This window comes from Cervus canadensis, chromosome 29 (genome assembly GCF_019320065.1).
Source record: "Cervus canadensis isolate Bull #8, Minnesota chromosome 29, ASM1932006v1, whole genome shotgun sequence".
NCBI lineage: Eukaryota > Metazoa > Chordata > Mammalia > Artiodactyla > Cervidae > Cervus > Cervus canadensis.
This window is the reverse complement of record NC_057414.1, coordinates 10,902,044-10,928,755: the sequence shown is the minus strand read 5'-3', so window position 1 is coordinate 10,928,755 and position 26,712 is coordinate 10,902,044. Positions and strand designations below refer to the sequence as shown.

Genomic DNA, 26,712 nt, shown 5'->3' with positions numbered 1-26,712 from the left:
GTCGGAGCCCTGACCAGCAACGGCTCCCCGTTTGTGCTGTGATCTTCACAGCTGCCAGGGAGTGCTGCGACCTCAGGCGACCAAGTCCTTCTCCACTCTCAGTGGCCCCATCAGTCAGGGCGGAGGGCAGCCCCTGGGGCTAACCTGCCTGACAGTCACTTCATGGCCTTTCTACGCCACAGGCCCATCTCCCCTGGTGGCCGCCTGCTGGAACATTCGTAGAAATCGACAGGTGCTGAGGGTTCTGTAGAAGGTGGTGACTGAGCTGCCCTTCTCATCTATACAAAGAGGACACTGGGGTCAGGTTAGCTGATTGACCCAAAAATCATACCGCTAGTGCAGTGGCAGCTGGGGCCCTGGTCTCTTCTCTGTCTCCAAATTCAGGCCCAGCTCCACAGTCTGCATCTCTTTCTCCATCATTTCTGGGACATCCTGGCTCCCCCAGCTTTGTTCCCCTGTCCACAGAGGGCAGAAGTGACTTGTTTCTTATCCCAAATGCATATAGCACAGGGCTCTGTGCACCGTGAGCGTGTTTGTTGAATGAATGAAAAAATGAATACTGAATGCGTGAGGATCCCAAGTCAAACAGCTCCATCAGTTCGACTGGGCCCATTGAGGGCTACGGGGTGTGATGGAAGTCACCCCTCCTCCCCCTCACCACCCACCCCAGGAAGAGCTCGTTCCTCTCCTTAGAAAGGAGGCACGCAGGACAGGGCTGCTCTGTTCCTTCGGCGTCTGTCACACGGCTGGCAGCCCCTGCATGAGGCGCTGCACAGACAGGAAGAAAACCGTCACGCCTCCAAAGGACTCCCAAGTGTGGCGAGTCAGAGTCCCCGTGTGCAGGGGAAGAAGGAAGCGGGGGTGGGGGAGCTGTGGAAGCCCAAAGGGGGGACCCCAACACCGGCTGAGGGCTGGAATATTTCCTGGAAGACGGAATGCTTAAACCGAGACTAGAAGGATGGGCAAGAAGAAGCCGAAAGGAGGGCAGGGCTAGAGGCGGGTGTGGGCAATTCGTGGCCTAGCAAACTCTTTTCATCAGAGTCGGTTGCACGGTTCCTTAGCCCAGTGGGCCTGTGGACAGGGTCTAACCAGTCCAGTCAACTCTCTCTGCAGGCTTAACTCCTCCACAGGCTCGGCAGCCCACCCGCCAACCTCATCTTGTGGCTGCCTGCAGTCTGGCCCCAGATGTGTTTTATAGCAGGCTGAGAGCAGCATCTGGGCAGGCCCCGGGGGGTGGAGGGTGGAATGTGCCTCCCCGTCTGTACACATCTGGGAGAAGTTTTTGTCATCTGCTGTAATAAATTCTGTGCCTTCGGTGAAAAGGCTTGCAAAATCTTTATCTGCTCCTCAGAACACAGGATTTTAAAAGGTCAATTTCTCTCTTGTCTCTTATCACGAGAAACGTGGTTTAGAGATAGTCTGAAGTGTGGCCAAACTCTATGGCTTTATGTGCCAACGATGGGAGATGAGGAGGAGAAGCGAGGACAGAGAGCTTTGTTCTCAGTTTTCCTGAAATTTCTCCTTCCAGGTTGCATCAATGATCTGAATTGCAATCCATGATTGCTTTATGGGGCCAACAGGGTCTAAAGAGAGGAACACACTTTGAAGCTGCTTAAAGATCCTTTATCACAAGGGGTATAGGTGCTTAAATTCCAGTGGATGTTTCCTTTCTTTGGCATCTTTTTAAGCACAGCTTCCACTCACATCCTAGCTTTCCCACTAATTCATGGTGTGACTCTGGGAAAGCCTCATCAGCTCAGCGAGCCTCAGCTTTCCAGCCTGTAAGCGTCTGCCCTTCAAGTGCATTGCGAGGGGCTGGAGTTTATGGACACAGAGTGTCCAGCCCAGTCCCTGGCCCTTAGAGATGGTCTCTAAATGATGGTTACTATTTTCCTTTATGTATATTTGATTTTTTTTTCCTTCTAGCAGTAAGCATGTAATAGTTTGGAATACAAATTTTAACTAAAAGATGAAAAAGGTCAAGATACATTATGACATGGAAAAATACAGTCTAATCATAAGTCCAAAAAGTAGACTGTAAAATTTTATAGAGAATATAATTCTAATTTTTAAAAGTGATTTATATATGAATATATATTTATTTTATAATAAACACCACACTTCTGTTACTACAGGTGGAAAGGAGCAAGACGAAGAGAGATGATATTTGCTGGTGATGAACTGCGGCTCAGAGAAGTTGAATAACTCACTCACGGTCATACAGCCAGCAAATGGGGGAGCCAGGATTTGAATCCAGACAATCTGGGTACAGATCCTGCTTCTAATCACTGTGGTATGTTGCTTCTCAGGCACTTTAAATACACCCCCTGTAATCCTCACAGTAACCCTGCAAGGTAGGCCTTATTATTCTTATAGTCACTTAGCATCTTTGGTAAACTCCAGGAGGTAGTGGAAGACGGAGGAGCCTGGCCTGCTACAGTCCACGGGGTCAAAAAGAGTCGGACACAACTTAGTGTCTGAACAACAACAACAAGCATCTTTGGGCCACAGTTTTTCCATCTCTGAAATGGGCACAAATGCGCCCTCAGAGGGTCAGTGAGAACACGTGAGAAGGTGCATGGGACAGCACTTCACAGAGTGCTTTCTGAAGGGCACATAAGCACAGGGCACATCTTACTTGTCAGATGTACCACAAGGAGGAACTGCCTTTCATGGGGAGTCAGGGTCTCTGCTTGCCAGCTTCCCTGCTGTTGCCCCTCACCAGCCAGTGCTTGGAGTGAAATCTGGAGGCAGGTTAGATTGACTGGGCAGCCCTGACAGCAGATTAAGAGACTGGGAGTCACTAATTCACGTTCAGGATCTAGTCTCTGTTTTAAAATCTAGACAACAACCATAAGTGAAAACAGAAACAAACCAATAAAGTTAAACCTGACTCGGCCATATTGTGAAACATGTTTTTGGGGGTCTCAGTTAAAAAACACTGCAACAGCTTTCTTAATGAATCCTGAAGTTCAAGTTTCATTTGTAAAGAATTGCGTTAAGCCTAGCAAATTGGGAAAGAAGAGAAGCCAGGAATTTTCAGATAACTTGCTGGGCCATGGTTAGGTTTATGATGGAATCGTGAGTCTGAGGTCCAGGCATGCTGAAAAGCTCTTGTGTGGTCAGACCCCAGGGACTATACGGTTTCTGCCACCTGCCAGCTCTATGACCTGAGCCAAATGCTTCCCTTTGCTAAGCCCTAGCTTCCTCATCATAAGGAAATAGTGAGGGTATCAGAATACTACACACCTCCCAGTGTTGGGTGGGTGCACAGTTGCTTATACGAGCTATCACTGTCATCCTCTGGTCCTCTGGTCCTTTAGATTGGACTAAGTACCTGATATGCCTGGGAGGAAGATGAAACACCATGGGGAGGTGGTCCATGAGATCACACAGAATGGCTCAAGGGTCTCGGGTCCTAGTCCAGCTGTGTTAACGACTCTCTGTGCAACTCTGATGTGAATGACATCACATCCCCTCTCTGGGCCCCAGCTTCCCTGTCTGTAACAGGCAGGGTGGTAGGAGGGAACTCAAGTCTGTGTTCTCTGTCTCCTCCAGTCCTGTTACTCACATTAACTGCTGCGAATTCCTTCTCCAAGCCCCTGAGTCACATCAGCCAAAAGCAATCACTCAGCAAGACTCAAACATTTTTTTCCCTCCACCCTGGCTTATTTAGGGATTCCCGATGGTTCAGATGGTAGAGTCTGTCCACTATGTGGGAGACCAGAGTTCGATCCCTGGGTTGGGTAGACCCCCTGGAGAAGGAAATGGCAGTCCACTCCAGTATTCTTGCCTGGAAAATCCCAAGGACAGAGGAGCCTGGCAGAATACAGTCCATAGTGTCGCAAAGAGTCGTGGACATGACTGAGCAAATTCACTTTCACTTTCTGGCTTATTTATCTGAGATCCTGCTGTGTCCCACATCATGACTGAAATAAAGGCGCTCATTTCGTTCTGCCTCCATTAGATTTGGTTTGTGTGGATAACAATTTCTTACAAATGACTGTGAGCTTCCTAAGGGAGAACAGGCTGGGCCATGTTCACTGGTCTTTATATCCTCTGAGAAAGGAGCGCAATGAATGTGTGCCTGACTGAACTTCAGACAGCCAAGTGCTTACTCTGGCTCACCCCACGTTGCTGGGTAAAGCCTGCCCTATTTCTCCCTCCACTAAAACTGCCCCTGTTTGGCCAAGACCTAGACGGGCCAGTGAGGACAGTCTTGCCCACTTCAGCACCGGGGACAGTCTAACTCCCGCAGCTGCTTCATCTGTGCCATCCTTCAAAGCGGGGGGACCCCCTTCCCCTTCCTCTTGGCTCCTCCAATGGGTAGAGAGCCCACCAAACTGAGAGGCTCCTGAGGTGGGCTGTTGCCTCATTTCACAGTTCAGAACCCAAGGCCAAGCTCCCTCAACAGTGTGGTCCCCCCAGCCAGTTGTCTTCCCAACCAGGATGACCCATGGATGTCTTCCTGGCTGGACTGGAAGCCCCATGGGACATCACGGTTCCCAGGAGGGTACCAGGCATTTGATAACATCAGCTGCGTGAGGGATGCTCCTTTATCACTGCCACGATCCCACTGCATCTGCAATGGGTGCTGTCTCTCTCTCTCTCTCCAGACCGTGAACATCACAAGGGTAGAGACGGTGTCTCACCTGTCTCTGAAGCCTCAGAACCCAGGAGAGGGCCCGATGCAGAGGAGATGTTCAGTTAATGTTTGCTGAGTGAGTGAATGACCTCAGGTTACAGTACTCAGGTATGGCTTTGCTAGAACGTATATAAAAGCTCACTCCAGTCCAAACATGCTCCGCAAATAGAAGAGGTATATTCTCCTGCACTTGGAGATTTGTTGACAGTTCTTTTCCACTTCTTGCTGGTTCACCTCCGCGACAGCTGGAGAAGGCTCTCTTCCCCTGGGATCTGGCTCAGCCCCGTTTCCAATGATGAGACACTCTTCAAGGGCTGTGGGGCTCTGGGCTCCTGTGTGCCCACCCACCCTGTCAACACTGGGGAGTCTGGGCTCTGGGAGGCTAGCTCTGAAGCATGGTGAACAGAGGATACATGGGCATTGTGCTTCATGTGACGGAGTAAATGGACCTTGTTTTATGACCTATTCTGGGATGTGCATTTTGGGGAGGTATACCTTCTCCTGGCATTTCTCAAGGACACCCAGTTCTTTTGCTTCCCAGATAATCAATAGCCCTCTGAAGGCTTTGGCCAAGACCCTGGATTCCTGCAAAGGGGATGACTTCATGGTACGGCTTCTCTCCTTTTCTTTCCTAACTACATGAATGTCATTGCTGGTCATGGAATTGTGTCTACACAGGCAAAGTGAAAGGGGAAGTTAGGGAGATAATTAGGTTGACATCTCCTTCCTATGAAGATCAAACATGATTGTCCTTTATCTTCCTGGAAGGCAGGGCTACATGCTCTGCCTGTGATGTTTTCTCCAAATGGAAAGCCCTCTCCTTTCCAATAAAGCCTGCCTACTCAAGTATCGCCTTCTTGATGAATGTTTTCCTATCCCCATGACAGTCAGTATGGAACTCTGCCCCAGCATGTCTCACCGTCCATTAGCACTTCACTTTGGTCTCTCTCCCTCATTTGAGTTCCTGGAGTGTGGGGACAGGACTTATTCATCCCTGTGCCTGGCCTAAGGTCTGGCCCCCTAATAGGGAACTCTGGATATTTATGCAACAGAAGAATTAATGAGCTTTGCAAGTTTCAGGTTAAGGGACATTTCAGTCCTGTGAGATCTGAGGAGGAGAGCATGGACCTGCTGTCTCTGCCTGCCTACTGTTGCCCAACCCCACAGGCTCTTTGTGGAAAATTACTCCAGGGGGCTGAGGACTGGGTGCATTGGGCTTGGCCTCCTCCTGGATTCAGGCAGCAGATATAAGGTCTGAAAGCCGGGAGCTCAGACAAAGACCAGTGGTCTGAAACAGCCCAGAGCTGCTGGAGCCAGCATAAGGTAAATGAACCAGAATAATCACGACAGCACACACTGGCCTTTCAGTCCTCATGCTGCTCTGAGATTGTTGAAATGTACTAAGTAGAAGGTTCCCAAAGGTTGGGATGCTGAGTTTCTGGCCTTGGGTTTTCTACTCTGTGCAGTTTTAGACCAGAAAGTCCCTTGGCATAAACAGAGAAGCTGCATAAACACATCTTTTTGATGAGGTCAACGTTAGGCCATCATTCGAAAGGAAGGGCTAAATGTTCCGATCTTTTTTTTTTTTTTTGGTCTATCTTTTTATTCTCCTAATAACCCCCTGAGACTGGTAGAGGCATGAAGAATCATCCCATTTTCCAAGTAGGAAACTAAAGCACTTTGTGGTTGTATTTATCCAAGTTTCACATAACAGATAGCAAAGGCTAATCCTAGGGCTAAGATAAAGACTGGAAGGGCTCTCATGATCCGAGGGCCTCATTTTATAAGTAGGGAGTGTGAGGCTCACTGACTCAAGAAGCTTGCTTAGTGACACTCAGAGTGCCCAAGACAGAATTGGGATTGGAACCTTGGACTATTCGTTCTCAGCCAATACATGTTCCACAAGAGCAGGCCTCTCTTCCTCAGGGTTCTGACTGCCTAGCACTTGGGGGGAAAAAAAAAATCCAACAAAGATGAATTCTACTACAAATCCACAGGACAGAAGGTGTGGGGGTAAAGGTGGCCCCCAGGACTCTTGGTGAGGGTTTCCACCAGAACCAGAGGAGAAGGGACCTCGACCAAAGGTCCCCCCGCCAAAACCCCCTGGAGAAGCATCCTTTCTGGTACTTTCTGTGATACAGAATTGGGTGGCCTCTTCTTGTCTACTTCCAGTGGGGGAATCTCATAACTTTGCTAGGCAACTCACTCCATTAACGCATGATGAGAAAATTCCTTCATTCATATGCCTTCTCCTCTGCACTTGCTGTCAGATGGCAACACATTTTGTTTGCATCAGTTAAGCTTAATTAATTCCAATGGAACAACGAGAGATACGTGCTCATTCCTTAGATGACAGGTGCCATTTTATGCCTACCCTAGGGCCCCCTAGACTGGACAGCTGGAGGGTTGGGGGCCTATTCGCTCGGTAATGCCCACCCTCCCCTCTGTGTCTCCCACTGCCCTGGAGACGCACGGGGCCCGTGGGTGCCAGGGCCCTACCTCCATCGTTGTCCTTGCTGTCGCCACAGGCGGTCTCCATGGACGTGTCACAGCCAGCTCCTCTCCAGCCCAGCTGGCAGACGCAATGCCACCCGTTCAGGTCCAAGGTACATCTGCCGTTGCCATTGCACAGGCCAGGGCAACCCTCTGCAAGGCAAAGCAGCCAGAATCAGGGTCTGATCAACCACAGGCACGGACTGTGCTCACACACACTCACACTCGATCTGTCAGCTCACAAAAGGCCTTCACGTTCGTCAGCTCACTGATGCCCTGGGTACCTGGGGATGCCTATCGTTATAACTGCCCCTTACTTCTAAGGCTACTGCGACTCAGAGGTGGAAGGGCCTGCTGAGACCACATGGTCAGGACATGGAACTTTCAGGAGGTAGCGGGGCTAGGTCTGAAGCCCACACCTGTATCCAAAACCCCCTCTTTCCAAAGTGATCAGGAGTCTAGAGCCAGAGTCAACGGATGTGGGCTTATCCAAATCTGGCCAGTGGAGCTGTGGGGCTGACTCTTCGCTCCTTGCTCACTCTTGCCTGTTGTTCCTGCCTCTGTTTTGTTCAAAACAAAGGAATGATCATCCTCTTTGCTTACTCCTCTTGTTGCCTCAGCACATCTGGGTCTCATTCTAAAGGGCTGTACTTTTCTCAGGCCTTGGGACTAGGCCCATCATATGGGACCTTAGGCTTCGCATTTGTTTTGTCCGATTTCCTCCTGAACAACTGTCTTTGCTTTGAGGAAGAGTCCTGGGGTCTCTTTCTTCCCATCTGATCCTCAGCCACTCAGAGCAGCCTGGATGACTGCCACGAGAGCGCCTAACGAGGGCTGTCTGGGAATGCCAGGGCAGGTTTGGGCAGGCCGCTCGCCCCTAATTGTGTTCATCTGTACATCTGTCTGCCTGCCTGTCATTTATTAGGCACCTTCTCTGGGCTAGCACTGGAGGTACAGACATGAATAAGACCTAGTTCTTATTCTTAAGGAGCATGCAGCCTATCAAAGGAGACAGATTTGTATGAGCAAAATATTTCACTGCTAAGTGCCCTGAGGGAGATGTACAAAATATGGTGGGAACCAAACACGGGAGTGGCCATCTGTCTGCGAGGGCTGGGATGATTTAATCAGGGAGGGTCAGGAGATATTTAGACTCTGCCTGAGTTCTGCTTTGACTAGATCATAAGGTGGGAGTTATTATTATTCCAGTAAGCTTGCAGGTTTTTGCTTACCACCTTTTCCAGAATCTGTGAAGTTACATGCTTCACTCCAGCTTCTATTTTGCTGCTTGAAATTCATCAAGTCCTCATTTTAACAAACCTGCCAACTCCTTTCTTAGAGGGGCCATCAAGAAAGGCCTCACCAGGATGCCTTCCATGGCTTTTCTCTGGCCCTGCTCAGTCTCGGGGGAAGGTATGGATGTGAAAGCACGCAGCCATCTATAAATGTCTTATTATTAAGAGCAGCAAACTGCTACAAATACAGCTGTAAACTGAATTTTCTATCATGAAATAACTGAAAACTGACCCATTACTCTTAAATGAAATAAGTATGGATATGGCTGTCTGGTACAAGGCCTAGGCCAAGGTAGGCACTCACTAAATGGCAGATCAATTAGAATCTAAAGCTGTAGTGTTTCAAGGCCTTTTTATCCTTGACTGGTATTACAAAGTAGAATTTATACTTGAGATGTTCAGCATAGCCACCAGTCAATTTGCCCACTGTACTTTCCATTCAAAGGAAGAAACATTTATTGAGTGTGTATTCCCGCAGAAGCTTTGAAGCAAATGTAGACTATGGGGTCTCTGCCTGGCAGAAGCCTGTTGGGAGAAGTGGGATGGCATCAGCATGGTCACCCCAGAAGAAATCGAGGCAGCAGCTGAGAAGCACAGGAGCAGCACTGTGATGTGCAGGCATTCTGACTCAGAAGCTGACCTCAGCCACTCCTGATCTAAGCACCTACAGGCTCCCTCTTTGTCCAATTAGTCCCATTTAAAGTTTTGTCCATCCAGCCAAAACTTCCTTTAAGTTAAGCCTCATTTGTTGAAATCAGCCTCGGAGGAAGAAGGGTCCAATTGTTAAGGATAGTAGTAGACTGCTTTCTTTTGCTCCGAGGTGTAGGCTCGTGTAAGATGCAAAGAATCTCTCTTGAATAAGAGCACAAGCTTCAGAGTCATATCAAAGGCTGGTTCTACCACTCAGTGACTGTAAGACCCAGGTACCTTATTTAATTCCTTTGAGCCTCAGTCTACTTATACAATGGGGTTGTTGGGAGGAGTAAATAAGATAATGTATGCAAGATGCACAAAGCCGGACATACAGCTTGAACACAATATCTGAGTCTTCTACATGTCATGACTTTCTCTCTAGTTTGAGTAGAGGGACTATCATATCATAAGTTGTATCCATAACCCCAGATAGGGGCCATAGAAAGGCAAAAAGAAAACTGAGGCAATTATCTAGATCAAAGTCAGCAAAGTATTTTGTAAAGGTTCAGCTACTGAATATTTTGCCTTGTGAGCAATATGGTCTTTTTGGCTCTGTCATTACCAAATTCTGCCATTATAGCTTGAAAGGAGCCATATACAATTTGTAAATCAATGGGCATGGTTGTGTTCCAACAAAATGTTATTTATAAAAATGGGATGAGCCAGATTTGGTCTGTGTTCTGTAGTCTGCCAAACCCTGATTTAGATGCTTCAGGACAGTGATGACAATGACAGTTGCCATATACTGAGGGTCTACTATGGCTTACCACTGTGCTAGACATTCTACATATATTATTTCCAAAACTAAGTAACTTTTGGTTATATTTTTTCAGATCCTGATTGTCTAAGGCAGTGTCCGTTTCACACCATTTAATCCTAAGTTTTTAATAAAAACCAAATCTTATAATAGAATGTGGACTTTGGAACGGGACAGAACAGTTCAAATCCCAGTGCCACCATCTTACTTTGTTGTTGCAGAGTCATGTCTGACTCTGCGACTCCAGGGACTGTAGCCCGCCAGGCTCCTCTGTCCATGGGATTTCCCAGGCAAGAATACTGGAGTGGGTTGCAATTCCCTTCTCCAGGGAGTGGGTTGCCATTTCCTTCTCTAGGGGATCATCTTGATCCAGGGTTTAAACCTGTTTCCTGCACTGGCAGCCAGTCTTGGGGAATCCCATATAATGTTTGGTAAATCATTTAACTCTCCAAGTTCAGTTGTGTTATCTGTAAAATGGAGCTAATACCCAATCCAAAGGGTTGTTAAGAATGTTAATGGGATAATGTATACCAATTATTTACCACAGTGGATAACACAGGTAGGCATTTAATAAATGATAGCTGCTATTATTATTATTGGGCTTATTTGTTTTAACATTGTATTGGTCCAACTTCACTACAAAACTCACAAACCAGAAAATAACACTTTGCCAGTCCAAACTGTTCAACATTTGGGTCAAAAGCTATGGTCCTCATAAATATAAACCTTGCCAGAGAGAGCTGAGACAAACCCAATGCTGTGGTCATGGGGTCAACACGCAGCTCAGCAGGAAGCAGTAAGATAGATGGGTTCAGGGCCCCGAGTCCCAGCCCAGGCCCACCTGACTTTCCTAGTGCTCTGTCCTTCTCCTTGAGAGCAACTGTCCCAAGCATACTTAAATGGTTCATTTTGCAATAATTTAAGGTCTATCCCCTCCATTAGAATGTAACCTCCATAAAGGTAATTTTGGACCTAAACTAGTACCTTGCATAGAGCCAGTACTCTATATATTTGAGCTGAAATGGATCAATGGATGAGGCGGGAGACGTAGGTTCTGCCTGCCTAACTTGTGGGATCTTGGCAAAGTAATTTGTCCTCTCTTGACCTCAATTTCCTCATCTATTGGGGTGGCCAAAAAGTTTATTTGGGTTTTTCCATAACATCTTACAGAAAAACCCAAATGAACTTTTTGGCCAACTCAATACGAAATGAAGGTTTGGATGAGATGCTCTGTGAGGCTCTTCCAGTACCACCACCCAATAGAGAAGGTCAAAATAACCTCAAATTGGATAATTCTGTTCTTAATTTCAACAAACTTTACTTAACACCTATTGGATGCCAGGCATGCGTTAATTCTGGAGTATACACAGATGAGATACAGCCTCTGCCCTCAATATTTTTATACTCTATTTATCTATTGTTACCTTTTATCTTTTGTTCCAAGACAATTTAAGACAGGATGGGGCTTCCTTGGTGGCTCAGATGGTAAAGACTCTGCCTGAAATGCAGAAGACCCAGGTTTGATCCCTATCCCTGGGTCGGGAAGTTCCCCTAAAGGAGGACATGGTAACCCATTCCAGTATTCTCGCTTGGAGAATCACCATGGGCAGAGGAGCCTTGCGGGCTACGGTCCACGGGGTTGCAAAGAGCCAGACACAACTGAGTGACTAACACTTTCACTTTCGTTCCAGGACAATTTAAAATGGGTCTTATAATCGCAAACAATGCTTCTCCAAGTGAATTCTTTGAACTATCAGATCTATGAGTTCCTCAAAAGCAAACCTCTATAGTTAAATAAGTTTAGGAAACAATATATCCTATATTCTCATCCTAGAAAGTCACACTAAACACATTAAAGCCTCTGGGGAGTCTTACAACAAAGAAACCTGCGTAGTAGATTATTGGAACATTTTCCAGTTTGACCTCAGAACTCCTAGCTGCCACCCCAACCATTTACAATCATGTGGAAAATTCTATTCCACAAAACCCTCTTTGGGAAGCCCTGCTCTCGTGAGCTCCACTTAGCACACAGGGCTTGGTGCACACATTCTGTGCAGCTCTGAAACTGCCAGGCCCATATTCTCAGGGAGGGTCCACTCTACATAAAAAATCACAGGAACACTCTCTCCACACTGTTTCTTTAAGTGGACCAGTTTCTATCCTGAGGGTCTGCACTGTCCAACTGGTTTCAGAGACACCTGGAGTACCTGTGGCTTGAGTGAGGTTTGCTCTCATGTGGCAATTTGCTTCTGAAATCATCACACCCCCCATTAGCCAGTATGAAGAGGCCTCCTCTGCGGGGGGAACATGTTGACTTTCTTAAAGTAATATGTCCTGCCTTACCTGCTGCTAAAACTCATCAATTCCATAACCCTGAAACACATCAATAATTCAGAGAGTCCAACTGGCACTAACAATCCTCTCTGGAAGGATTCATAGTGGGCATTTCCCAGAGCCCAAAATAATATAATTTTAAGGTTTAGAGAAGGGCTAAGCTTTTCAAAAGAAATAACGCCCTTTAAATGACAAGGGACTACTTTATTTCCAACCTCCTATTTAAGCCTACGAAGAAGACTTCTTTGAAGCTAGAAGACTTTCAGAATCCTTGAAGGTATTTAGTTTTTATTTATGTGGTAGAGGAGCTATATAACATACCTATCCCACTTATGTTTCTCATTCTGGTCTTCTTGTACATTTTCATCCCTACAGGCAGTTCTTTAAACAAGGGCACCATCATCTCTTACCTGGATGACAGTAACAGCCTCCTAATTGGTCTCTTTGCCCCTAAATGTTCCTTCTCAACTTTTCCCACAATATGACCAGATCGATCCTTCCAAATCATAAATGCCATCAAGTCATCTGCGTGCTGTTCAGTCGCTCACTCATGTCCGACTCTTTTGCAACCCCATGGACTGCAGCCCACCAGGCTCCTCTGCCCATGGAATTTTCCCAGCAAGAACACTGGAGTGGACTGCCATTTCCTTTTCCAAGGGATCGTCCCAACCCAGGGGTAGAACCTGCATCTCCTGCATTGACAGGCAGATTCTTTGCTGCCTGGGAAGCCCCATCAAGTCAGTACCCTGCTTTTAAAAGCCTTCAGTGGCCTCTCATATGTTATGTTATGGCCCACAGTTTTGGTCTATGGGGCCCTGCCTAAGGTGGGGAGGGCTCTCATTGCTAAGTGACCGAGGGATGTCCTCTGTCGCAATGCTCATCATGTTTTGTTGGAACTATTTTTAGTGTTTCAGTGACAATATATTTTTAGCGATTTCTCTGGGAGGTCGAGGCCTCTTCTGTTGTGTGGCTCCACATTTCCTCACACTTAGGAGGAGGCCAATATACTTGGTGAGTGGCTGTTGTTTCTTCAGTGTCTACCAAGGCAAGGGGACAGAAAGAACAAAAGCTGGCTTGTCTTTCAACTGCAAAATACTCTACTCTGAAAAGTCCCAGGCTTACATATATCAGCCTCTGAATTCTTTTTTGTGAATTACTAGCACCCATTATACCAGAGAGTCAGTCCAATGGGGGCTTGGTGGAGAACTAGATTTTTGGCAAGAAACATTTGTCTTTTAAAGTGACTTATGATTCATTGACCTAATCTAGCTCAAGGTTTGGTGAATATTTTCTGAACTACAGATCAGAACAGGTGGCTTGAGAGAGAATGTGGGTTACTTCCTGGTGAAGGTGTCAGCTTGGATGATGTGGTTTGGAGGAAAAAATGCTGGAAATTAATGGGACAGTCTTCATGACTATGACAGAAGAAAGAATATTGGAAATATGGATTAGGCCAGGAAATATAAAATCCTGGTTCTGCCACTTACTACAAGTGTGATCCAGGCTGGGCCACTCAACTTCTTCAACTTTAATTTCCTTTTTCAATCAAATGAGTATAATTCTATCTGTCCCCTTAAAAAAAATTCACAGGACTCACTCAAGACTCATGGATGTGGAAAAACTTCACATAGTAGGAAAAACATTCACCAAATAGATGGTGACATTATTAAACTTAATCCATCTTGAGGATTCCCCTGATGATGATCATGTGTGAAATGCCTATTTTAAAGAGGCTCAGAGGTGTGACTCTTTCTTGCTGCAATAATTTTATTCTTGGTTGAAGGCCAGTACGTAAAATTAAAGGAACCTTGCTTCTCAACACCAGGTATCCATTGAATGGGCACCACAATCACCTTTGCTGTATTTGGCAGAGATATCCCAGTTGAAAAGCAGTCATTTAGGGTGCCCTAAAATCCTTTCCATGAATTTTTAAACAGCAGTTGCTATCTCATATTAAAAGCCAATTTAGTCTTTTTCTTTACAGTTTCAAAAATTAGCCTGGCTAATGAAGTCCTTCTCCAAATTAAGGGTGAGGTTAAGTGCATGATGATAAAACAGCACAGCTAACATTTACTGAGCACCAGTCCTGCCCACTTGCGGAACACTTTACATTCACTACTTTACTGAATCCTCATGCCAAGCCTATGAGGCAAGTTCTGTTATCAAGCTCATTTTATAAGGACTCTGAGGGAAGGGAGGGAGGTTGGTCATTGAATTCATTAAGTGTTGGAGTTTAGATTCAAACTCAGGTAGTCTGACTCCAGAGTATGTGTCCTTAAGCACTGAGCATATATTTGGTACCCGGTGCTGTGTGAGGGCTTAAGGATAAAAAGATGAAGATGGCACAGTATTTCTCCTCTGGGAGCTTGGAGCCTTTCTGGAGCACACATATCTGATCATTCAGAGACTTCTTCTTAGAGCAGTGAGGCCTTTTTGCAAAATTAGGTACCATCTACTTAATGTAAATGGCAAGAATTACTTTGCCTGTAGGGAACACTCTGCAAAGATAAAACTTAACTAAGTCAGGCCTTCTCTGAAGAGGGAAAAAAAAAAAAAATCCAAACAAACAGACCATTTACTTTCTGAGGTCAGGGGTCTGTTTTCCCCTCATTTCTCCAGAGCCTGGCACAGTATCTAGTGGGAATGGAGTTCTTAAGATTTCTTAGGTGGCTCCAGGGTCTCTGTTGCTTCCTGTCTCAGACCACCCACCCTGGTTCCCAGCAACTTAATTCTGATGGACCAGGGGCCACAGGGATGGGCAGGGTGACATGAGATGGGGCAGAAAGGGTGTATGGGAAGGGAAGGATAACAGCATGATGGCAATGTCACAAACAGATTGAGCACTTGGGGGGCGGGGAAGAAGGATACTCCAGGTATATCAACCGTCTGGTGATTAAAACCCTGCCCCCGGGGCAGTAGATGCTGTGACAAAGTCCGGACGTGGCAGCATTGGGATGCCATGCTTAGAGAGTACATGTGTATTTCTAGATGCACATTTCTTCTGTTATGCCCATACACAAACACACACACAAAGACAATTGGAAAATAGAGGAAGGAAGACCATACCTTTAACTACCCTATCCAGATAGTGCGCTTGGGAAATAAAAGACAGCACATTTAAGGTAGGATCCAGAAAGTGCAATACTGCCTGTCACACAACCATGCCGGGTGCTAAGGAGACAAAGGGGGCCGCACCCCACATTTGGGACAGCCCTGCCAGGGAGAGGAAAATAAAACCAAACACAGGACAATATGAGAGAGAAGGAGGGAGAGCAAGCACATTCTCTAGGAAGGGCCAAAAGGAACGTCAACCCACTCGGAGCCAGGCGTTTGGGAACGTGATCACATAAACAGGAGGACACGTGGATAAGGAAACCAGGAGGAGGGGGGGGAGGATGGGAAGCTGCAAAAGTGGCCATGCTCCTGATCCGTCAGCTTTATGGGAAACAGGCACTTTGTCTGCCCAGAGCACCGTCCACCTTCCCTTCGCTGTGGGACGAGAGCGAGGCAGAAGCCTGTCTGGGCAGAGGTGCCCGCAGAAAGTTGGGGTTCAGAGACAGGCAAGACGTGAGTCATCTCTGATACGCACTAGGGGAGCGGGCTGAGTCTTTGGTCAAATATACTGCTAGCCTATCTGCTTGCCACTCTTGTATTTTCCATGGACCCACGCGCCCACATGAACGCAGAATGCTTGGTGTTCTAAGTGAGATGTGTCTCTCCTTTGTGCCTCTTACACAGAAGGTGCGGTGCAGGTCAGTGGAGGTTGCTGTGGAAGAAAGGAAACCCTGACCCCTTCTCAATCCTGATGAACTCAAAAAGGTATTTAGAATGATGTATGCTTTGTTTTCCAGTACATACGCCATTGTTAACGATCATACATCACCACTGGGGGGTTATATTCAAGCAGTGAATTATTTGGCAATCTGAGGTTTTGCTTATTTGTGAGCGTGTTAAATGTTAGTTGCTCAGCTGTTTCCAATTCTTTGCAACCCCATGGACTGTAGCCCACCAGGTTCCTCTCTCCATGGAATTCTCCAGGCAAGAATGCTGGAGAGAGTTGCTGTGCCCTTCTCCAGGGGATCTTTCCTACCCAGGGACTGAACCCAAGTCTCCTGCATTGCTGGCAGATTCTTTACTGTCTGAGCCACCAAGGGAGCCTGTTGGTGAGTATGGGTGTCAAATGTGGCTCTGAAATAAGCCTGCTACGCATATATGTGGGTGCCTGGCTATGTGTCTGGAGCAGGGCAGACCTCTTCATCCCCAGCACACATCAGTCACACCATCTTACCTTCCCCATTAGGCTGTGGTCACAGACTTTGGAGGGGTTTCCCTCACACCTCCCCCCTCTACAGCTCCCTCATAAGTGCTCCCACGGAGCCTGGGGAGATGGCCACCTCCTGAAGGGCTGATGTTTTCAGCCAGGCTGGCCCCCACTCTTAGCTTGATTTCACATGTGAACCAAAAGTCCGTAAGGGAGGGCTCAGCTGCAGTGGTGAGGCCTTATCTGGAAGCCCTAGGGTTCTATAAACTGTGAGAACATTCTTACTCTCTTTATAAAAAAAAAGCATAAATTTTATGTTTTCAATCCTCTGGACAGGACAGATACTGTTGCTGTTCATCAATATATATTTGCCTCCAAAGGCTCGTGGATGAAAGGCTATGTTCTAATAGTTCAGGCCTCCTTGTGGTCGGTGCTTCAAGATGAAATACGCTCCCAGAGGCTGCAGAGCCAAGAGGAAAATTGGGAAGCGAAGTTTAAATGGGTCTGCATGCTTCCCCTTCATTCTCAAAGATCCTGTGGAGTCCATGGGCTGACAGGATGTAAGCAGGAAATGCGAAGGGGAGTGGTGTATTATGCAGGAAGGAACAAACAAAACTGTGGACAGACAGAGAGTGAAAAACAGGATCAGCCTGCATGGAAAAACAAGCCCAGGAAGCATCTCTGGAGAAGGCGAACTCTTTCTTGATGCCTGGTGCTTTTGCAGCCTTCGTCTTAGTCAAGCTTGTTCGTCTAAGTTTGTAAAGTAATCTAAAATTGCTTAGAGGTCATCTCCCGGGATACGCCATCAGACAGCCATAACATACGGGATTTCTTAGCTCAGCTGGTGTTCTTAGCTTTCCGATCTGCAGAGTTCTGTGAAGGGTCCTAATCATATATTCTGGTCATAACTCTGAACCCAGCTACAGACGAGATAGAGTGAGCCTAGATGTCTCTCATGGGGCTGGCAAGGATGACACAGCTGGACGAGACACCACTGTTGGAATCCAAATGGCTATACAGCTGTGGAGCATCCATGTGGATGGAGCTCTCAGACCAGAAAAATGTCTCCAAACTCGATGGTGATATTGTGGCTCTGGTGATGAGTAAAGATTATATCCACTATGCAGACTAATCTCCCCAAGTTCAGGGGCTGACCTCAGAGAGCTCTTGCTCTCTCTTCTAATGTCATTTCATTTATAAGAACTACTTAGTAATAAAGTTCTCTATTAAGCATGTTTTTAGTACCTTGAACAAATGCTTACTAACTTCTTAGATACAGGCAGGAATGGCAGCCAGTGTAAGGGACGGAGGCAGACTCAGGTTGCAGTCAATACTGTGGGTTTCAGGAGACAAAAGTGGGCTCCACAAATCCTGAGATTCCTTCCCTACACAGAGACCTCAAGCCACACTGTGAATCTAAACGCTGATAACAGCCAGTCAACACCAAGTCCAAGCAACACCAAGTCCAAGGGTTCTCTGGGCGCAGAACAGAGCTTTCTTGTCTCTACTGAAAATCAAAGTGGTAACTGGGTCTTTGAAGTCCAATGTCATTTACTTATAAGAGGCATGTGCATAAGTCCACACTGCTGTTTCTTTCACTGTTTGAAAATCTTGGAGCATATGCCCTTGAGTAGAGTTAATTAAAATTTCATTGTGATTTTAAAGCACTAACTGTAAGAAAACATGATGTCAAGTCCCTAGGCTTGCATTATGGATGGTGGATTCAGGGCTTCCCCAAATTCCTTCATCTTTTTCTTTTAGAGTTTAGGATGAAAACGATGGCAGTAGAATCATCTTCCTCTCAGACGATGATTATCTTTTCAACATTGCACACGATTCTCAAGCTTCTGCTATATTCCTGTCACTATGCAAGAAACTGGAGACCATGGAAGCACAGTTATTTATAAGACAAATTCTGGGCCTTTGGCAGGAGGGAAGTCTGTGAGGTCTTAGCTCTCTTTAGTATTTCTATGACCTGCGACATGAAAGCTTCTTTCCTTTGCTTGCTTGTACTGATGGAAGTTTCTAAACATTTCTCTTGAGATAATCCCAATAAGCTTCAGGAGTCCCTTATCAAAGGCTGTGAAGAACATGGCAAGAAGTTTTTTCACTCTTATCCTCCAGGAGCCTCAGCTGACTCTTAACAGTTGTATCATGGGTATGCGTTAGGTCAGATGAAACAAGGATTACTATGGCAGGTGATGATAACTGGGGTGGTTATAGTCATCTGAACCTCTTTCAGATGGATGACAGATCATCCAAGAGATATTCTTGTTAAGTTCTTAGATACATTAATGCTCTTCTCTCTTTGGATCAAGGATCAGTGAGGAGTAAGTAGCCCATGGCACCTGCCCTGAGAGGGACTCACAGAGCCCACTAATTGGTCTCCAGTTTCCCACTCCTATCACATGTGGGCTGAGAGCTCCCAGGACCATCAACTAATCAAGCTCCTGTTCTGATAATGTGGGGGCAGACCCCTGTCCATGTCCTTTTTCTCCTTGTCAGCGTTTGTCCTGCAACTCCTGGGTCCTGATGTGAGAGCATGCCTTTGAGAAGGCAGGAGGAGAAGGGGACGACAGAGGATGAGATGGCTGGATGGCATGACCAACTCGATGGACATGAGTTTGCGCAAGCTCCGGGAGTTGGTGATGGACAGGGAAGCCTGGCATGCTGTAGTTTGTGGAGTCGCAAAGAGTCGGATATGATTGAGCGACTGAACTGTAAGCATAGGATTATCTCACAGACGCAGATATCTTATGAGTGCTTGTGAGTCCTCTTGCTTGAGGACTGTCTGATAACACAAAAGAAACTCAAGGGCGAGCATTCAAAAGTGGACAAAGGACTCCAGAAGTTTGTGTGGCCTTCCTCTATAATTCCTCTGCATCGTGAAGTCTGGCTTTGTTCACTCCAGTAATTGCATCATCACAGTATTATTTTGATCTTTACTCCCAGAGGGGGATTTGTTTAAGAATCAGGATTTATAGGACTGGACAGCTCTCCTGAAGCCTAGTAAATAATTCTGTATATCTGGCATTTTGAACAATCACAGCTTTGGGGTCAAGGTTGGAATTTTACCAATGTAATCAGAAGCTAGCATTTCCCACATGTGTTTTGGGACTTTCTAGTCAAGGGAAATGAATAAAGTAACCATCATAGAAATGATCCAAAATGTTGATGTTTTCAAAGAAATAGTAAAAATTAAGCACCTTCTTAAATTTAGCTATGATTTTCAGCTTTCTCTAATGAAATAGGAGGTCAAGCCCCAGACTTAAAAGACCCATAAAATTCTTGGAAAAGATGTCCAAAAATATGCTTTTGGTGACTCTGTCTTGACCACATACTTGAGAAATGAATCCACGTCGCATCCTACCTTAACTTCTGAACTAGGGAAACTGGGTTCCATTTACACTAGGGTGTATTAGAAACAAGTAAGTGAGAGTGAAAAGGAAAATACCCCTTTTTATTTTTAGGAGCAGGTGATGATGGATGTGCAGGTCTGTAGGCAGGGGAGGAGGGGCTGGAATGCCAGTGTCCCTGTAGGCCTCCCCAGCCCTCTGCATCCTGAGATCTGAGATTCATAGATGGAGAAACTGAAGCCCCCAGCGACCATGTGGTCTGCCATGGTGCTTCTTCACCAAGACCTTTCTTGAAGATGCAGAGAGATGGATAATTCCCAACATAAAGAATTAAGATCCAAAATATTCCTGCTGTTTGACAAGAATATTGTCATTAAAGAGGATGCCACTGCCAAATTTCCTTTCATTGTGAAACTAATCTATTTTATTAAAAAAAAATCAAGTAGTTTCCATAAAAGAAAAGGTGGACCCAGATCTCCAAAAAGAGATACTTAATTCCTGCTATATAATCTACTCTGGAAAATGTCACTGGGTTAAGAAGGTTCTCATGCTGGGGACTTGTCATAAGACGTTCAGACTTGTCTTACTCTTTTATGCTGTTTATTAGGTAATCAAGTCATTCTTTCCTGTTTATGGAAGGCAGGAGTGTGCAAATAAACAGCTCTGCTCTCTTTGGCTCCCACTGCATGGAGGTGTCTGAATCAGCATTGTGGATCCTGGCCTTTTCTCTGGTGTAAGACAAAACCACACTTCAACATAGGAACTAGCTGTGCTATAATCAACCCTCATACAATGAGGAAGCCTGATTACAAGAGAAAATTTAACATTTTGAATTTCTAACTTTTCGCACCGGTAGTTTTTGCTTTTCCTAAATGATCCTCACAGGGAGTGTAGTTCCCTGGAAATATAAGAAAGTGCTTCTTGTTGCCATTAAAGATTAAAGAGAGGCTTCTCCATCTCATTTCTGTTCTGAAAAGAAAAAGGAAGGCACCACCATTGTCTCCCTCCTTTGTATCTTGCACCCCTTCCCTTCTACCGACAAGGTTATTGGAGGGTTCCTTTGGCACTAGGGTGTTGAGTTTCTGGCAGGAATGCAGCTGGCCACAGGCGAGACGCACAGAGGGCAAGTTGCCATGCGGGGAGACGAGACAGGGACAAAGGAGACGCTCACCACACAATGACAGGTAATAGGAATCCGAGCCAACGTCCTTTCATCTGAGCCACTATGACTAGCCCATTGCTTCTTCAATGTCCTGTGACATTTTCTGGTATTTATGACTGTCAACCTTCCTCTTGAATCATGTGCACTTTTACCTTGATGTATTTCTTATCTGGAGGGGAAACAGCATCTGCAATCCCAAGGTGGAATTTGTTCTTACAGAGTGACAGCCGGGTGTGCAGGGGGAGGTGGGAGGGCCTGCTTTGACTTCTTGGCATCCAAACAAAGGGATGCTCTTCAAGTTGGGCCGATGAACATCCATGAGATGCTAGACGGAGCACCGCCCGCCCCCAAGCCCTGCCATGAATCATCCGTGACCGGATGAGGGGAGACTTTCCCTAAATCCCTCGTCATTTGACTCAGACGAGATGCTTTAATCTTCTAAAAGTCTGACATCCATAAACCTTGTGCAACTTGGTGGGGTGAGCTGAGGACTCTGCAAGCAAGTGAGAGAAAACAGAATGCGCTCTCTCTGGGCTCTGATTTTGGTTTTAATAAGCACGGGTCCCCTTCCGGGCTGGGAGGCTAAGAGGTCAGCCTGTCCTTAGTCATGCAGAAAAGCGAAGGTGAAGGGGGAGCAGAGTTTAAAGAAGCGGGTGGGCCTCCTGAGTGATTAGGGCCGCTTCTCTTTCAGGGCGTGTCCAGGGCTGTCATGAGATAGGATGACTCTGACAGAAAGAAGCCACCGGTAACGCGGCACGTTCTGCTAAGGAAAAGCAGGCCGGGCTGCCGGCAGCAGGGGAGGCAGCTTTGCGCCTGGTCAGAGCACTGGCCGGCAAACTAACCGCGGGACTCTGAGCACCACTGGAGTAGGAGGGCCCCGCCTCTGGGAAGGACAAGAGCCAGAGGCCTCTGCAGAAAACCCGGGCTTTCTCCGCAGCTCAGGAAACCAAGCCTCAAGTTCCCGTTCTACTTCTTAACAGTTAAGTGACTGGAGGCCTCAGGTCCCTGCAGAGGAGGGGGTAATACACGTGCCTTCACAGGGTGATGGCTGGGTGTATGAAATGATGCAGTTAAAGCCCTCAGCACAGAGCTGGCCACACTGTAAATACTCAAATATCAGAAGCCATTATTATTGATGTTAATAAGTATAAGGCATTCCAGAGCCATTTATAAACATAGCGATGGGGTGGGGGTGGACATGATCAATAAAAACTAATTTCAGGCTATAAAACAGAAGGAATGAAGCCTTAAAAAAAAAAAAAAACATGAAATAAGAGGGAGCTCCATTTGTTCAAAATTCCTTCATCCCTCAAAATCTTTGGGGCTTGCCTCCCAGTTTCAGTAAGACTCAGGAGGGGACTTTCAGAGTTGGAGAGGCACTCAGCGCCCTGCCTCCTAAAGCCAGGTGCTCACCATCTGATCATAGATTCTTTCTTTAAAAAAAAAAAAAAAAAAAATGGAAGGGGAAGAAGTTAAAACACGCATACACAAACCAGTTGATTCAATAAGGACGTTTTGGTGAGTGTTCATTCCAGGATAATAAACCAAGCAAACGTCTGGCTGTGTTTAAAATCAACAAAACCAGCAGGAAAGGCAGAAAGAAGGGAATGGAGTGATCAGCTTGTTTTGAAAGCTGCCAACAGTGCTGCTTCAGCAGGGGCTGGTGCTGAGGGGCCTCCTGGAGAGGGGAAAGGAGACAAAGGCAGGCAGGACGGAAGCCGAGGACAGGAGTTGGAGGGGGGGACCCCAGGCCTAATGGGCTGCAGATGTGGCCTGGGGCCTGCGGGAAGCTTCCTCCAGGACTCCAGGCCTCTCTGGGAGTAGTGGCCTAGGAGGCCGTGGCGGGGAGGGGTCAGTGCTAGAACCAAGACCTCCCAACCAGACCATAAATCTGATTTAATGGGCTACATGTAATGAGCAGTACGATGCGCCAGCCTGTGCTCAGCTCTTTATGTGCATGCTTGCCCCCGTTTCACAGGGGAGCAAACTGAGGCTGCGAGAGACACTTGCTCACAGTGGCTCAGTGGTCGAGTCATCTGCCTCATTCTTCAACCCCAGCTCCTTAACACACAGCTGTCATCCGTTCGGCCTGGGCAGGGCGAGCCCCAGGGTATGTTACTGGCTGGCTGAGACCCGGGAAATGCAGGCTGGGAGGGAAAAGGTTCCAAATCCCCCAACGGTGAATTCAAGTCCAACTGCTGTCTAGGACAAGCCGACCATAATGTCGTCGGATGAAAGGACTCTCGGCCCAGCTCCCGCATGCGATGGGGCCCCCCGGAGTGCCCGGCAGAGGCAGGCAGCGTGCAGCCCCAGGCAGGCCCGGCCCGCCCCCGTACCGATGGTGCAGTGCTCGCCGTTCCAGCCCGGGCTGCACTCGCACTTGCCGTCGCGGCAGGTCCCGTGCTCCGCGCAGCGCGGGTGGCAGGCGCGCTGGTCGCAGGCCGCCCCCATCCAGCCGTCCTCGCAGCGGCACGTGCCCCCCACGCAGACGCCATGGCCCCCGCAGTCAGCAGCACAGATCTCTGTGGGGCGGGGAGGAGAGAAAACAGGCATTGAGCGAGTTTTCCTGGGGAACAAGGGTCACACTTGGCTCCCCTCCGCCGGGCTCCGTGAGCTGTCAGGGTTCCGGAGGCCCGGGGCTAATCCCTGTGGACAAGGACCCCCTGAGAGAATAGTTCTCCCGGCAGAGGCCTGTCCCCAGCCCCCCGCCTCATCAAAACAGGATGGACTGCAGGCCTCTGCCCTCTTTGCTTTTCCCTGTGGCCAGCCTGTCCCCACTTTTGTGCCTGCCGCTTCCAAAAGGGACCGGCCTTCAGAACAGATGTGAGGGAAAGTCAGATTTAATTAAAAACCAGTTATGTGTGAAAACAAAGTGAGGATGAGTCCCTGATCGCCAACTCAAGTGCTTGTGGGTTTGGCTGGGGTGTGTGAGGGGTCTGGGGCTTGCGTTTCACTCCAGCCTTGACTCTAATTGAGATGGGATGAAAGGGAGGTTGGCTCTCCCGCACCCCGTGGGGGTAACTCTGAGTGGCTGTTCTGGGCTTTGGCTGGGTTTATGCTTTGTCCTCTTGCTCATGGCTTCACCCCAACTCCAAGAGCCATCGAAATGGCCTCTCCCATTCAAACCAGTACTGGCTTGGGGGTGGGGGCACTTCACAGCCAGAGTGGAGTTGCCCAGCCCTTCACAAAGGCCCAACTGTGAGATGATGCAGAACACACACACGACCTAATTCACAAGCCCCCTGGGCTTGGGCCAGTGGCAGCTTCACGGTTACGCAGGCAGAGGCTGTGCAGGCTCTGAAAACAACTGCTTTTTAGGAAACCGGTTGAACAACTGGGGCCCTTGGTGCTCTTGGCCAGGGCTGTGATGGAGACCCTGATTTGATTCTGTGCCTTGTGGCCCAATGTTCTTCAAAAGAAAATCCCAATACCTTTAATTTCTTTCAAATTAGACTGACTGACACCGCATCAAGTTGCATTTGCCCATTACCCCTTCCAACCTGTATTCTGGATATCAAAGTTACTAACAGTATAACTACTTTTGAAAAAGGAAAGAAAATAAAATTAGATCTCAGAGGCTTAGAACTTTCATCTTAATCTACAAGGCAATGGCTAAAATGTTCAAGTGAAAAGGAGAGTGAAAAAGCTGGCTTAAAACTCAACATTCAAAAAACGAAGATCATGGCATCTGGTCCCTTCACTTCATGGCAAATAGATGGGGAAACAATGGAAACAGTGAGAGACTTTATATTCTTGGGCTTCAAAATCCCTGCAGATGGTGACTACAGTCATGAAATTAAAAGATGCTTGAGCCTTGGAAGAAAAGTTATGACCTAGACAGCATATTAAAAAGCAGAGACATTACTGATAAAGGTCCATCTAGTCAAAGCTATGGATTTTCCAGTAGTCATGTGTGGATGTGAGAGTTGGAACATAAAGAAAGCTGAGCACTGAAGAATTGATGCTTTTGAACTGTGGTATTGGAGAAGACTCTTGAGAGTCCTTTGGACTGCAAGAAGATCAAGCCAGTCTATCCTAAAGGAAATCAGTCTGAATATTCACTGGAAGGACTGATGTTGAAGCTGAAACTCTAATACTTTGGCCACCTGATGTGAAGAACTGTCTCACTGGAAAAGACCCTTATGCTGAGAAAGATTGAAGGCAGGAGGAGAAGGGGACGACAGAGGATGAGATGGTTGAATGTCATCACTGACTTGATGGACATGAGTTTGAGCAAGCTCTGGGAGTTGGTGATAGACAGGGAGGCCTGGCGTGCTGCAGTCCATGGGGTCGCAGAGAGCTGGACACAACTGAGTGACTGAACTGAACTGCAAACTGTTCAAGAGTTAAAAAAAAGAAAACAATAGTAAGAGTGTCAGTCTGTGGGGTGTTCCTATGCCTGACATCTTGCCCAGCAAACTAGCTGGACAGGGAGGGAGTGCCTATGGTACCACACAAGGTTTCTCGGCTACGCAGAGGACAGAGGCTGCTGGAAAATGTGAGGAAAGAGACCTGACCGGGAGCCAGGGGATTTGGTCTCTATGCCAGGTTCAGGAGCAGAAGTTTTGTGACCCTGGTCAGGTTCCTTGACTTTGCTGGTGATGCTGCCTCTCAGCATTTCTACTGCCCATCAGGGCCAGTAGAAGTGGACAATGGAAGGTGGTGTGGCAAGATCACTAACTCGAGAAAGATTTCTCAGGACAGTGATGGATGTCACTGGATGTCCAAGGACTGGGTTTGCAAGGTTCATGCCTGCTCAGCCACTGATGTACTGTGTGACCTTGGGGAGGTCAGCTGCCCTGTCTGGGTGTCAGCTTCCTCATTGACTGCAGGGGAAACCAGATGGCAACTGAGACTGTGGGAGTCTCCGATGTAAACATCCTCCATGTTACACAGCATCATCCATCCCCAGGGCTGGGCCCCGTCCTCCTCTGAGAAGTCTCCCACGATTTACCCTGCAGTGGTTGTCTTGCTCTGTGCCTTTCCAGATGACATGGTAGACTGCTCTCCCACTTCTGTGTGTGTCACTGTTGGATGCAGGACACCCTGAGGCTGGATGAATTCTGATCGCCTCTAGGCCTGATACCCAGGATAGTTCTTGGCACAGAAAGACCCTTAATTAAGGTTTGTTGGCTAACAAATCCATGCATGCCTGTGGTTACTGGTGCCAAAGAATTTAAGACAGTTCAGGTACACCCTGCTCAGCCTGGCTGACAGTTAGTCCAGGCCTGTCTGTCTGCTGTGAAAACTCCCCGAGTGAGGGCGCGGCCGTGGAGCAGTGTCAGACAGCCAGCAGCCCTCGGGGAAGGGGGCTTTCTCAAGGTGTTCTTCAAGCTTCCTTCCCTTCTTGCTCCCACAGACAGCGTGTTGGACTTCCCTCAAGATGAAGACCGACAGTCTCGGGTCCCTGGGTCTCCCCGTGTCTCGAGTCTGAAATTTCAATCCCTACGGCACAGCACTGCAAGGACATCCACCCAGGTGCCTCCGGAGGCGGGCCTGCACTCAGGGCTGGCAGAGACCTCCACCTGGGAGCTTGAGGGTAGGTCAGCTTAGTCTTCATTTGGGTTTACTCAGCGCATTTTCCAGGTGGCAGTTTATGGTGTGAAAGTAAACTGCAAACAACGCTTCTATTCATTGAGGTGTGAGCCTGGAGAGAGACAGGCTGTATGGGCCAAGGCCTTGGTGTTAGGGGCCGTGGGGCACTTGGGGTTCATAG

The 26,712-nt window shown here is 47.4% G+C and overlaps 1 protein-coding gene across 10 annotated transcripts in view; it reads right to left on the bottom strand.

Moving 5' to 3' along the window:
* The window catches only part of TENM4 (teneurin transmembrane protein 4), an 816,614-nt gene that overhangs the window by 106,139 nt on the left and 683,763 nt on the right, over positions 1-26,712 (bottom strand). For all 10 annotated transcript variants that reach the window (XM_043452828.1, XM_043452823.1, XM_043452819.1 and 7 more), the window contains 2 exons: positions 23,333-23,518; positions 7,145-7,291 (listed from right to left, as the gene is read on the bottom strand). In XM_043452828.1, coding sequence (XP_043308763.1) covers positions 7,145-7,291; positions 23,333-23,518 — 333 coding nt within the window. The remainder of the gene's footprint in view (positions 1-7,144; positions 7,292-23,332; positions 23,519-26,712) is intronic.